A 15324-nucleotide genomic window follows, 5' to 3' on the forward strand; every position below is an offset into this window, starting at 1 on the left:
GATGTTTTGATGGAAGAGAATTCGGGAAATTGCAAATCCGAATGATTGATGCCATTAATCTCGGGTAGTCAGACCTACCCGAAATTAATGCCTGGATTATGATAGCATACAATGAATAGTTAAAGTAGCATTATAGTAAGAGTATCATAAAGCACAAAGTATGTTATAAACGGTAATTTATTATTGCTCAGTGCCATTTGTCAGTCGAATGAATGGATGGGAAATGAATTGAAATTTTTGAAGAATGCAAATAAAACTAAAATATTACTAAAAGATTTATGAAGGTAGAAAGGAACGTACTCTTTAAATAATAGCACAAACAATTTTAATAGAAAAAGAAATGGGAATATATTTCATTTCAAATTTTGTGTTTTATTCAAAAATATTAATTACTACTTTGTTTATTTCCTTTTATTTGCTATGCTATAAGAAATGACATTTTACATCAGATTCAAAAATAAAACTGAATTTTGCTATAAATTTCATTATTAAAAGGAATTTAAATCTAAAATAAATTTGTTTACTTTGCTAAAAAAGTGCAATGATGAATTGTTAATTAAAAACAAAACAAATTAAAAATGTTTAATTTGATTGCACATCAAATTAAATAAATAACTTAAAAAAAATTTCATTGTTTATTCAATTGAATTAAAATTTTTTACAGAAAGATATTAAAATTCCTCAAACAGAAAATATTATATTCATCCATAAAACTGATTATTTCAGTCGTTGCATATTTGCATGCACGCGTTCAAATATGCATGCAAATGAGTGCACGATGATTTCTAGCATTATGCTAAAGTTAAAGCAAATATTTATACTTAAAGAATAACTTAACATTTGTCATTTGTCATCATGAAATTTCACTTACAGTGGTATTTCATTCAGATATTCAGCATACTAAGCAATATCAAATTTTGAATGCTTTTCTTTCTTAATTAAATTACTTAATTAATGGAAATGTAATGAGAGATTTTTATTTAAAACAATCCGTTTTATTCTAATCGCCGAGATTTTCAGCTTGATCCGGTGGAGTTAACCGGTAGAGAATATGAGTGGAAGTAAAACTGTGATTCAGTTTGTTAATTTGTAGTAAAATTCCATCTTTAGATAATCAAAAAGTATGCGATCTTTCCAAAATTTAATACTTTGTCTCACTTATCCGTTTTTTTTTTTTTAACAGAACTGAAAAGCGCATCATTTAAATCACAAAACTAAAACTTATATTTCTAAATTAAGAAAAAAAAAAAAAAACGAATTGCTGAATTTTCCTAAATGCGCATCTGATCAACAAAATGTAAATTCATTTTTAAATTAAAAAATGAGCTGTAGAAATTTTCTTGAAAGATACTTGTAAAAGCATGCATGGCTCACATATGTCAAATTTTCAGATATTTGAAAAGTAAAACAATTCGTCAAAAATCGAAAACAACGACAATTCCAAGCAACTTGACTGCTATAAGTAAATCTCCCGAGGGAAATGAAGTGTCGGAGGGAAGAGAATTCGAAAATTTCATAAAATATATATAACATAAAAAATCGATAAAACAAATATTAGGAATTTAATGTTAGGTAATTACTTTATAAATGAAGGTAAGAAATGTGGTAGTAATAATCGAATAAGTTTGAAAGATCTTTTTTTCTGATTTTCCTTTTGCTACGAACACTTATCAAATTTGAAATGTTGAAGGAAAAACTAACAGTCTGCTACTTTAGACATTTAAATTATCTCTGAAATTGTTAGAAGAAACATTTTTTTAGTTTTAATATTTTATTTTTGTTTGTTTATCTCTGAAAAATGTTTCTCACTTTTTTCTCATTTTTGTTGTTAATTGTTAAATTATTTTTTTTTTTTAAAAAAAGTGATAAACAATTGTGAAATGAAACATCTGAATGACGTGGTAATACGTAAAATGTGCGTCAATATTAGCTAAAATAGAATCTTATGATTTTCTTCTTCACACTTCAAATTTGACAAATCATTTAAGTACTTACAAAATTTTCATTTCTTATTTTAGGGAATTTTAATTTTTACTATTTTTTTTTGCAATGATTTTCTCAAAAAAAAAAAAAAAAAAAAAAAAAAAAAAAAAAGAAAGAAAAAAGATTTTTGTTGCAGAAAATTTTAATATTTTTGAGAGAATAAAAGCATAAATTACAGCAAATCGATAGAAAAGCTTAACTATCAGAGAATTAAAAAAAGGATTAAAGCAAAGTAACGAAAGTATTTACTCTGTGATAGCTCTGACTACCTTATAAAACTTTGAAATCTATTGGAAATTTAAGTGGCACATCGCTTTCTGCATATATTACTCCCTTGAGTGCTTATTTCTTAAAATTTTAATATTTAATCTTAAAATTTTGAAATATAATCATTAATTAAGCTAAAACTTTTTTTCTTTTTTTGATTAATGTTCACAACGAATTCTGTAAAACACTACTTGCCAATATGATTTATCATTTGTCTGAAATAAGCGCCTGCAAGTACCGCCAAATTTCGCATTTAATAATAAAAAGCAAATTAAGAAATTAGTTCGATGATATTAAACGATTTGATAAATATTTTATTGGAAAATTTAATGGAAAAAAAAGTAGCGATGGATTTAAATATGGCATTCATTGAAATAATTTAAAAAATGATTAGAAAAGTAGATGGATGATATTAGGACTAGGCCTTAAATCCAAGATGGATGTTAAGAGTAAAGGAAGTTAGGCCTTAATCTGGTACACTGTTATAAAAGATTCTCTGCGGATTGATGCTAATAAGACGAAAAGTCTTAATAATTTTAAAATATAAAAACAGCAGACACTTTAGTGAGATTTATCATACATTGAATGAACAGTGAATTTATTAAAGACGAAATTTCCTCCATTTATAAATTTTTTTTTTTAACTTTTTATCAACTTTTTATCGATTGAAAAAATAAAAAAGCTTATTTAGCACATTTAAAAAGTTAAAGAATGTATCAAATACTTACCGAAAACGATTGAATGAAATGTCAGAAGGTCCAACAATTGCTGAAATTGAAATTTTATCATTATTGAACTGCTGGATGACTAACAATTAAAGGACTAACAATAGCAAAAAGAACCACAAATATTGATTTGGCGCTGATGTCGCATAGATCAATTACTATTAACCAACAAAAATTATTCCTAGTGAATTATTGTACTTCTGCTAATGCCAGAAGAAAATTGCTACCAATTTCTAATAATTCAGAAATCAATGGTAGAGTGTTAATTTAATTCAAATATTTTATATAAAAGGAAGAGGTAAGAATTTTACAGTTTTATCTTCAAAGTTCAAAGTTCATTGTAAATTGCTGGTATGACAGTTTTACTAAAATAAACTTTTGAAAACTAATTATTCCTTACGTAGTTTACTTTTCTATTTCTATTTCTTTTCTTTTTCGAATAAATGATTGAAAAAATGTTTTGAAATGATTTATTTTTATTGAAATACTTTCAATCAACGAATGAAAGCATTCACAACTTTTTGTTTTAACTTAGCGAAACAGTTATTTCGCTTTTTACAAACAGAAATTTTATTTAGTTTAGGAAAAAAGAAAAACTTAGCAATTATTACTTTTATTATCACTGTTAGATTACAATGATTATGATTGCTATTATGATTACTGCTATTATTGTTATAATTACTGTTACTATCATTATTATCATTACTAAAGAAACTTTCCGTTTTACAGCATCTCATAAAAATTATTTGAACAGAATTATTTGTAAATAAAAAGCTAAAAAATTTAAATATAATTTGCAGACATAATCGATCCTTTTTTTTTAATTAAAGTAACAAATATTTGATGAAATTATAGCTTTGCTTAAAGTTATCAGTTATCTCTTATCAGTATTTAATGCAGTAATTCTGTACGGAGAGAATACCAGCAATATCGATGCTTAAGGTTCATCGAGAACTCTCAGAATTATTTCTATTATAGCATCCGTTCTGGTTTTTACAATTAGATTCCTAAAAAAGAAATCGGTTGCAATCTTCCGGGTCTCTCAAGAAATTTAGAAAAGAAAAATTTTAAATATAATTCTAAAATTAGAAAATTTTTTCCCTTTTGTCTCATTCATATTTTTCTAACATTTTTTAAAATTTATTTCAATTAGTATTTTAAAATTTTGACAAAATCTCTAATTTTTGAACTTAGCTAAATTTTTGCTAATACATATATTTCCCATAAATCCTACATGCATGTATGCATGCATGCATGCCTGCATGCGAAAAGCATTAGCAAGCATTCTTGAAACAATTTTCCAAGTAAATTTGAAGAAAGCGGAATAAGCATAAAAGAACTTTTAATTTCCAAATAATCCTTTTTTTTTTCTCTTTCAAAGGAATTTTTTTTTCTTTTTTCTCAAACGAATTATTCGCGTCAGTTTGCTTTGTTCAAATTTATTCATTCAAAAGAAGAAAATTTCATTCATTCAAAAAATCGAAGTCTTTCTTTTTGCTAATAATTTTTTGGCCATTACTAGCAGTCATTCATTCATTCCTTCTTCCTTAACCCAACAAATCCTGGACGACCTTATCACTTCCAAGTACTGATATCATATCACAAGAAGACAATGATTAATACATTGAATTGTTGTAAACTATTTTGAGATTTTAATTTTATTTTTTAATTGTTCAATAGTTTAGTTAAAGGAAGCACATAAAAATGTTTAATTTCTCGTCAAATAATTCAAATAATCTTTCATCTTTTATTAATTGAAAAAAAGAAAGAAAAGAAAATTATTTCTATTCAATTGCTATAATCGTCGTAGCATAATTTCTAATTTTTAATTCAAAAAAGAAATATAGGAAACGTTAAATTTTAATATTTATTTTAATACAAAAAAGAATAGCGACGAAATATGAAAGAACAAATTTATGCAAATTTCAGCTTTTTCTTAAAACTTATCTAAGCATTCTTTGATAAATGATCATCTCATTTTGTTCGTTTGAGTATGTCAAAGAATGCGAATAAATTTTTGAAATTGTCTGGCAATGAGCAATTTTTTCTTTCAAAAATTATACTATTTTGTGATTTGTCATTTAATTTAATTAAATTTAATTTTACGACCATTACGAATGTGTCATTAGCATATTTCAACGAGCATTAATAAAGTTTTTTAAGCCTTATCCCAGATTTTAGTATATTAATAAAGCCTTATCCCAGATTTTAGTATATTGTAATCTATGTGAAAGTATTTCGCAGTAATAAATGTAAAATTGCACAGAGTGAAGGAATTCTTGAGGGATAATCAGATCGGAAGATTTTATTTTTAATAAAAATAGTAATAATAAAAAAAAAAAATAAAAAAGATCAACGGGTCAAAAAGGTCTTTTTGACCTAAAATAATATTTTTGGGAATAATCGATTTATAAAAAACAAACAAATACTTCTTTTGATACTCTAGTAATATCTATGTTCGTGAAAAAAGGCGGTTTTTTGTATTGAATTTTATTTATTTATTTTTTATAATCTTTGCACTAAGCAGCTAGGTAAATTAGTATCGTCTAGGTAAATTAACATCGTCTAGGTAAATTAACATCGTCTAGGTAAATTAACATCAAAAATTTATCAAATTTTCAGCAATTTTTGCTATTTGTTTTTTTAAAATGTATTTGATTTGAAATTGTTAATGTTATTATAATTGCAGATATTTGCAAAATTATCGATATTCATATTGCTAACAGAATCATTTGCATACTGAGATATGGAAGATATATTTTTGATTTAGCATAATTAATTAGTTAATAAGGATTCTAAATGGATTTTAAATTTATTACCCATATCTAATGTGTCTTTGCTTAAAACTAACAGTGAAGACAGTGAAGCATTAACTGATATTATCACATGAACAATTCATATTGTTACTATTATTACTGTTAATGTCGTTATTATTGTGTTGTCATCATTATTGTCATTAATATCATTGTGTTCCTTTTCTAATAATAACTTTGCTTATTGAAAATTTTATTTGTTACAAATAGGCGATGTGAAAATGGCACACAAAAATTTGAATCTCAAAAAATACGAATTTATCAAATTGTGCCAATTAGCTAATTAGAAGTATTAAGTAATTAACAATCTAATTAAGTGTGTGACATAGCTTATATTAGCATCTTAAAAAGCTGAATTAGACATTAAGTTAGCTTAATGGTTAATTTTTTTAAGTAAATATTTTAACCCTAAATAAATAATTGCATTAATACCAGCAGCTATTGAGATTCTTCTTGAATCATTTGAAATTCATTAAATTTCAAAAAAGACTAACAATCGTAGAATTCACTTGGACAGGTGATACCGGTATAGCACGGTTGACTGTCATCCGGTCGATCAGTATCCTTGCATGCGTAATCATCAATCCGTTCACCTTCTTGTTGACACTCAACCTGACACGATCGGAGTTGTAAGCTGATTTTTTGTATTTTTTGTTTTTTGTTCTTGGGTAAATTATTGATTGATTGATTAATTAATTAATTAATTACTGAGTTTGTCTTTAATTTCAACTCTCTAAAGGTATTGCTTTTACTTCATTTCATCTGTATAATTTAAGTTTATTTTATTCCATTTGTTCCATCTTCAAATTATGCATCCATAAATGATAAATATTATCTTTTAATTTGATTACTCAAAAACGTTTACCTGTCTTGTCCGGTAACCTTTACCACACGTAACGGAACACGAACTCCAATCTCCCTTTTCCCATTTCGGGCAACTTTTCCGATTGCATTTCCTGCTTATTGCCTGAAAGAAAAAAACAAAAGAATTCTAAAACAAGAAACTGAACATTCCAAATAGTTTAAACTTTTTCTTGTAACCAAACGAATTTCGATAGGAATTACAACTTATGTTCAATTAATGAATTCCGTTTAGTTATTTTAATCTAAAGTTCACTTTTCAATACGTTACTATGGTCTGAGAAAGGACAGAAAGCGTGGCCACAACGTGTTAAAGCGTAAAATTAAGTTGTCACTGTTATTGTGACAAGTCATATTGTTACACATCATTGTCGTATTTGTCACATTATGGAATCGATCGGAAATTTTGTTTATCATAAAGAAAACAGTTGCAAAAGATTCAAATATTAATAATTCATTTGAAAATTTCAATTATTTTCCCTATAACTATCGATTTAAACTAAGATATATTTAAATTTAAATTAATTATAGATGGTGGATGATTGCTTCTTTCACATCCTTCCAACTTTTCTGTATCATACCGGTCGATGGGTTTGCCAGCAGTACTGATCATCTACTTTCCGGTTTTCCACAACAATTCCGCTTGTATCGTTGGAACTTTCAACGCAGTACACCTTTCTAGTCTGATGTCCGCCATCACAGGATGCTGTACATTCGGACCATTTTCCGGTCATCCATCTAAGACAGAAAATCTTCCGAATAATTTTACTCTTAAACATTTTCAAAACTAAAACAAAAAAAGATTACAAAACAAACATATGAAAAGTAATATGTACGATAGCAAGAATCAATGCTTAAATTGCTTATAATTTATAATTTAACATTAAATTTTCAAAATGCAAATCAACAAAAATTGAAATTTTTTTTTTTGCTGCGAATTCATTGACTCAATTAGTACATATTACTTAATGAAGCAATTTTGCATTTGCTGCATGTTAGTGCATGACTTACTGCATTCCAAGGAAGTAATACAGGTTAATAGCAAAGGTATGCAATGCTTAAATATAAATTATTCATTGATTTTTTGCATTCTTTGATGTTTTAGAAAATTCAATGTTAATTATTAAAAAGGTAGTAAGAAACAAAAGTGTATGAAATTAATTTGAATTTTTGTCTCTCAGTAGAATTTAACCTAATTTGAAATTTCTCTTGCAATCCGATCCATTTGAAACAAATTTTATGAATTTCTTAATTAAATCAAAACATCAAATTTGGCATTAACACAAAATTAAATTTAGTAGCATTCTTCTTTCATTATTTATTTCATTTTATTGGTTTAAATCCTTTGTATATTACCAGTTGATCATATCATAAAGCAAATATTCCTTCATTAACTAAACGAATACTTTCTTTTCTCTTAGATTATTATTACTTTCTCCGAAAATATTTCACTTCAAAAAGTAAAATTTGAAGTGAATGCAAAAAAATTAAAAAGTTTTCTCACATTTTTTCCGTTTTCACAGTTTTTTGCACAACAAAAAGTGCGTTTCTCATTTGTGTCTTTCGCTTTTCGTTTCTTTTTTGTGATAAAATTATCCAAAAAAAAAACCCTTTTCCTTCATGCAAAAATAGACGAATATAATTTTAAATTGTTTTATTGTAAGTATTATTAATTCTGTATAATCTCATTACTACACGAAGTAAAAATTTACGTGGATTATTACGTGAGAATGATGTATTACGTAAGAATAATGTATTACGTAAACCTTTGACATTAATTATTTTAATTTGGATTTAAAAATTTTTCCGTAAAAAAAGAATGTGAGATAAATTAAAAAGTAAAAGCAATAAAATCATGCTATTAGCATAATTATTACTAAACACATGCAAATTCACAAGAAAACGAAAGAATTTGCCGACAATAATAATACAAAAGCATCCTTCAGGTTTAATTAATTAAAGGTTAATTAGTGAAGAAAAAAATTTAGAAAAGAGAAAATAACGAAGAAATTTTAGTGAAGGAAATTTTGCAGTCAGATTATGTATACAAAGCTATTTAAAGAATTAAAATTAAAATATTCCTTTTGTTATTGAAAAGAGGTAAAAGTTAATTTCTTGAAATGAAAGTTATTTTACTTAAACTTTAGGTAAATCACCGCATTGCCAGCATACCGGCACACACTGTAATCTGGAAAATTGTTATACCCTCTTTTTTTTTTCTCTCTCTCTCTCTCCGACATACAAATTCATGCAGAAAATTTGATTGCAATAACCTGCAGCTGAAAATATCATTTATTAACCATAATAATATTGTGACAAATATTCCCGTACGACACTTGCGCCGCTGCAAAAAAACTTCCCCTTTGTTCGCCACAAAAAATGTATCTACTTGCTGTTTTTCACAATCTATCAATAAAAGATTATACACATGTCTTTACACTACCGTTGTTAATTTAACCATAATTGCAAATTTCCCTATGGCGCAACTGTCGCACAGTGATAGAAATAAATTGCTACACACTTCGCAAAAGCAAAAAGGAAATTGGTCTGCGTGTTTCTAGGAATCTGTATACAATCGTTTATATATATATGTGTGTGTGCAGGTGAGGTGTACCTCGAGAGTAGGTGCAGACAGGTATCAAATTGATACTTAATGATTTATTATCAGTGTTAACTTACTGATATGATACGGTAATCGATGGTCTGAAGAGCGCAGCAGTAGTAATGACAGTTGTAGTTAATAATAGCTTCATTAATAATAATAACATCAAAGAGAGAGTTTTTCTTTTTCTTTTTCCCTCCTTCTCTCTCTCTCCCTCTCTCCTTTCAATAATTTACAGATTGTAATTTGTAATTTACAGATTGTAATTTACTTCCAATAATTTACAGATTGTAATTTAATTTTTATGGTTAAAGAAATGAAAAAGAAGTCAGAAATCAGTAATTAGTTCAATATTTCTGGAAGGTAATAGAAATATATGAAATGAATTTTTCGGAATGATTTAATGTTTTCCGGAATATATCATTGTCAGACAGACAAATTGTTGAATGGAATCATTTAATATAAACAAAGTTAAATTTTAATTTCGAAAAGGCAAAGTTTTATTTTTATGAATTATGAAGAAAGGACATAGTACTGTGAGGATGACGAATGACTGATGAGCAGGTGACGGTGACGGTCACTCCTACCTTTCTACTGCTTAGCAGAAGATGACGAGTGGACAGTGGATAGTGGACAAAGACGTAGTGGTCATTCCTCTAATATTTCACACTTTTTTAATCTCAGTGAATTAACAAAATGATAATTCTACCACTTCGTTGAATCATTGAAGTAGAGCCTAAAATTTTCGAAAGTACATCAATTCAAAATTATCACTGCTACTACTATCATACTATTACCACTGATGCAATCATCCAATTGATAAGTGGACTTAGTTGAAGGGAAATTTTTTGAAATAATTGAATTTGCCTTAGTTTCTATGAAAGATGAAATGACAAAGAATGAAATGAATGCAAATCTCTCTTAGCTATAAATTTTATTTTCTAAAAAATTTGACAAATGATATTGTGAGGTATTATTGGATAAAAGATAAGGGAGTGATTTGAATTGAAGAGAGAGTAGCATATTTCTGCAGCATACAATTAAATTTTTTCTTTCTTTTTTTAAAGTTGTAGTGTTACCATGAAAAAATATGATAGAAAAAGGAAAAGAAAAGAAATGAAAAATTGAATTTTTCATAATTAAATTTATTTCGCTGTAGAATTTAGATAATTAGACAAAATAGGAATTCAATGTTCGCAGATGAAATAGTAAATAGGAAAAAAGTACAAAGACAAATTTGCTGAATGTTGTCATTTTGAAGAGTTAGAAAGAATAAATTTTATTTTTAGCTTATAATTGTGGCAATGATAAGTGTGAAGGAATATTCAAAGGAATTAGTTAATTGTATAAATAAAAGTTTAGAGTAATTAATTAAAAAGTTAAAAGCTTTTTTTTTCTTTCTTTCTTCATTTTTGTGAAGAAAAAGAAAATATTTTCAGTATTTTGTTGTATTAGTAATGTGATAAAAGGAATAAATGGGCTAATTGCGCTCTCTTTTAGTGTACCTTTCGCTTCTTAATAAAAATTTAATTAATTAATTAATAAGGTTTGGACTTTTATGCGTTCGTTCATTTGCTGTGTGTTAATTGAATGTCATTTTAGAGAAACCATTAGGTAAGTTCATTTAATCAGCTTTTGTCATTTCATTTGATGATCAAAGGTTAATACTGATAAATGTTAGTACCTGAAGCAAACATTATTTACACTTCAAAATAGTCTAATGCAATTTAAAATGGGAATTTTTTTTTTTTTTTTACTTGTGTCAGTAAGTAAACATAGGATATTTAATTGAGAAACGGTGGGAAATTCAATTAAGTTAGAGTTTACAATTTATAGCTGCAAATAGTAGAAGGTAATTTTAAAAAGTCTAAATTTTTGCAAAACCATTTTGGAAGTGCATTAATGGCATTTATAATGCGAATAATAAAATTTTACATTTTGCTAGTGAAGAAGTGAAGGATTTCGTTAGGAGTAAACTTTTCCTGAAATTTATTCAAACGTAAATTTTGAATGCATCATTGGGTAGCATTTTGAAAGTGAAATGTTTCATGCAAAAGAGTGAATGAAGGAAATAAATTTGCTAAATGACCGTAAAAATTGAACAATGATTGAAAGGAATTTGTTTTAACTTTTTGGAATTTTACTTAAAAACTCGAAATGAATTTGAGAAACCGGAAGAGACAGTCTTCGTTTCCTGAAGAAAAAGAGGGAAATCATTTTTTTTTTAAATTATTCTCTTTGTTTCTAAATGCTAATTTGATCATTTTTGCAGATCATTTTGTATTTATCATTATTAACAGTAAAATTATTTTATTGCATTAATTCTACTTTAATCACAAATTGAGAGGCAAAAAGATTAATTTATATTTTGAATTATTTTGAGGAAACTTCATCAAAACTTTATTTATGTTTGATCGTCGACCGTTTTCTCTTATGAAATATCGTTTTTTCCGCTTTTTCGAATTGAATTTATGTAATTTGTTCCTAAATCCGACTATGCATTTGTTACATATCGTATTACATACTTCATTCTCTCACGTTAATTATCAGGTAATATTCCGGTGAAGTTTATTTCCCACATCGGAAATACAGATTTTGCTATAAATGGCCTTCTCTTTCATTCCTTTTAAAAATTAATAGAACCGGAATGTGTCCAGTAAATGAACCATGTGCTAATAGGGTGAGAAAAATGAATCCTTTTGGGCTGCAAAATTTTTCTAACAAAAGAAAGACGTGAAGAAGTGATCAAAGAGGACGGAATTTTGACGTGAAAAGATAAAATGATATAACTCTGTCCACTCATTTGTCATTTTGCTTATTTGTTAGGTCAAAAGAGAAGAAGAAAGCAGCAAGTAATATAGGAAGGAGAATGACCAACCAAGAAGTGTCAACCTCATTTGCATAATTGTAAAGCCAAGGTCACTCATTAATAGGTCTACAAAAACCATTCAAAGTTGTAAATTAAATTGAAGCATTCATGAAATTTCCGGTTTTCAGAATTTCTCTAATGCGATGCAATGGCCAAAATTGTTTACATTTATATAACTAATATCATTTGTTTCATTGTTGAATGCTTATTAATTGATTTTTTTTTTCTGCAAATAATTCCAATCTGATTTATCGATTGATTGGTAGATCACTGCATAAGTATCTTCTAAGATAAGCAAATTAATGATTGTTGTTTCAGATTTCCATAACTTTATTTTTATTTTTTTTTTTTGCTTTTTAAAAAACTGATGAAAGAGAGAGAAGGAAGTGGAGAAAAAAGAAAAAGCGATAATTGGTGAATATTAGAGGTTGTATTTTCAAAGAATAAATAAAATGTTGAAAGACTGAGAAGAAATGAGTAAGCAGTTAATATAAGTTAAAAGAAATTTAAATTTTAAAATCTGTAAATCTTATAGAAATCCCATAATTGACCAAATAACTAAAAGCATACTGTGATGGACAAACGATATGTGGACATTTCTCGACCAGTGGACGTGGTCGAGGCTGGTCAGCACAAAGTCGTTCCGGCACCACTCGTTCATTCCGCACATTTTGGCATACTGATACTGACACTCGATAAGCTGAAGTAAGGAACTCTCCGTGTCCATAAAGTGCTCATCAGTTTGTCACATACATAATAGGACTCGAAATAAAACTTAAGGTATTACTTTATTAATTACTTGAAATAAAACTTAAGGTATTACTTCATTAATTATAAGTAAGAAGTAAAGATTAGTTCTATTTCATCAAATCTTTTGGAGAGTTTCCATGCGTCTTAACACTATAACAAATAGATTTCAGTTAAATGAACTTACCATTCGGTCCGCAAGTTGTGTCGCAAGGTGAGAAGTGTTTCGTGTCTTTCCACTGGAATATTGTACTCCGACAAGTTTCACCCGTGCCGCCACATATTCCGCAAAGGTCGTAGCGAGCGTTCGACTGCACAATGCCGTCGCAACCGACATGCTCAAACGGAATGAGTAATTAGCTGATAGGATCAAATGAGTGATTAGCTGATAGGATCAAGTGAGTGATTAGCTGATAGGATCAAATGAGTGATTAGCTGATAGGATCAAGTGAGTGATTAGCTGATAGGATCAAATGAGTGATTAGTTGATAGGATCAAATGAGTGATTAGTTGATAGGATCAAATGAGTGATTAGCTGATAAGATCAAGTGAGTGATTAGCTAGTGAGATCAATCAGACCACTCAAAAACAGTTCAATTTCAAGTTTTTATGATTTGATAGGATAAACTGCGACCTGACAAATGCCATTCACACAAATAGATTTATTGTATCCTTCGATGTGACACGCACTGCCATCAGCCATTTTTCCTAATTTCTTCTCTTCACCAGTTTTCAGGGAACGACACACCACGATACACTTCAATAATAAGCAAATTTGAACTTCAAAAGAAAAGCAAATTTCAATAATAAAATTGTGAGATAACAACATTATCCATACTACCATTTCTGTTTTTTATAAAATTGAAATATTTATTCAAAGAATTCTTTTTTTTTTTTTTTTTTTTTGGTAATTATAATCTGATAATGTTGCTGCCATTACTACTTTTTAAATAAAATACAACCAAAGATATGGAATTAATAAGATTGCTGAATTGAAGAGCGCTATTTACCTGGTAGCTACTCTCGACTGGCACCCATTTCTGTGACAACAATTTAGGATTGTTAGCAATGACATTTAACTCTGAGCAACGTTCCTCCTTAGAATGAATTGAGGAAGTGTTGTTACATTGCTGAAATATTTTTGGTTATAATGTCGCAGATAACTTTTAATTTTATATTAATTTAACGTTATTGTTTTAGTGGAATTAAGTTATCAGTTAAAACATTAAATTAATTTAGTCATATGAATAGGCGAAATTTTGATCAAAAAATGCTGATCAGTGATAATTTCTTTTTTTTTTTCGATATTTTTCTAACTTTCTACTTCAAAAGGTAACATTTAAAGAAAGAAAATCATTATTTGTTTGTATGATTTTTTTTTTTTTTACAAATAAAAAGTGAAAGAACAGAAAAGGTATAATGGAATTAACAAACTTGCATGTTACAAACACGCTCACGGCGGTTTGGTCCAACACATCGTAGGTCCAAACAGCGCCTCAACTGACTTGATATTCCATCACCGCACTGAAAGAATCTCGATGTTTTTTAAAAAATCAAAAAAATTTTACTTTACTTACTTATTTAATACTAACTAAAACAATTTTGTTCATTCTATAATAGATTCTCTTTTAAATGAATGAAATTTTGTTTCGATGAAAAAAAATAAATAAATAAATTACTGTTTAATTACAGAGATAATTAACTAATAATTCAATAAGTTTGAGAAAAGAGTTGAACGAACCAAATTAGAACAAGGGCCCCATTCAGACCACTTGGCCCAACCTTGATGAATTATTCTTTCCAAGTTTGAATTCTCACTGATACAAGAATTTCGCTGTAAAATTTTACCTTATTAGTCTATATGAAATTTTAATTTTTTCCACATGAAAAGAAAGATTTTCATTATCATAACTTTTTTTTGAAATTGATAATTGAATTATTAAAATAATATAAAGTAATAAATTAAATTATTTTAAATGAAACAATTGTAATTTGTATTAGTCTGAAAGTGTTCTTTACATTTTATTAATTTTTCGAATTTTTATCTTAAAATTACAAGCAATTTCCATAAATTTCTACTTTTATGAAACATATTGAATAAATTTGATTATGTAATAAAAACAAAAAATAAAAAAATAGAATTTATAATAAAATTACTTAAATTTGAATTTATATGATAAATTCATTTACTTTCTTAATTTGCTTTCTTTTTTCAGTGCAAATTTATTGAGCAAAATGAAAATAAAAAGAAACGGAAATTGAAAAAGAAATATAAAAAAATTTTCCAAATAATATTTCTCTTTTTGTTTTCTTTGTATATAATTTATATTTAAGTATTACTGAGAAAAAGGATTCATTCATTTAATATTAATATCCCTCTGAAAGTGAAAAAACATTGAAAAGTTTTTTATTTATTTCCTTTGTTTTAAATTCAATAATAAAAGAAAAAGAAGCATT

The 15324-nt window shown here is 27.2% G+C and overlaps 1 protein-coding gene across 1 annotated transcript in view; it reads right to left on the bottom strand.

Annotated features, from left to right (window-relative positions):
* Bma-madd-4 (Thrombospondin type 1 domain containing protein) overlaps nt 1–15324 on the bottom strand; it is a gene marked incomplete at both ends in the record, with an annotated part of 31842 nt that overhangs the window by 15254 nt on the left and 1264 nt on the right. The window contains 10 exons of the mRNA XM_043082763.1: nt 2979–3018; nt 6283–6400; nt 6654–6755; nt 7231–7387; nt 12691–12820; nt 13055–13205; nt 13502–13624; nt 13878–13997; nt 14302–14391; nt 14609–14701. Coding sequence (XP_042938697.1) covers nt 2979–3018; nt 6283–6400; nt 6654–6755; nt 7231–7387; nt 12691–12820; nt 13055–13205; nt 13502–13624; nt 13878–13997; nt 14302–14391; nt 14609–14701 — 1124 coding nt within the window. The remainder of the gene's footprint in view (nt 1–2978; nt 3019–6282; nt 6401–6653; nt 6756–7230; nt 7388–12690; nt 12821–13054; nt 13206–13501; nt 13625–13877; nt 13998–14301; nt 14392–14608; nt 14702–15324) is intronic.

This window comes from Brugia malayi (genome assembly GCF_000002995.4).
Source record: "Brugia malayi strain FR3 genome assembly, contig: Bm_008, whole genome shotgun sequence".
Classification (NCBI taxonomy): Eukaryota; Metazoa; Nematoda; class Chromadorea; order Rhabditida; family Onchocercidae; genus Brugia; species Brugia malayi.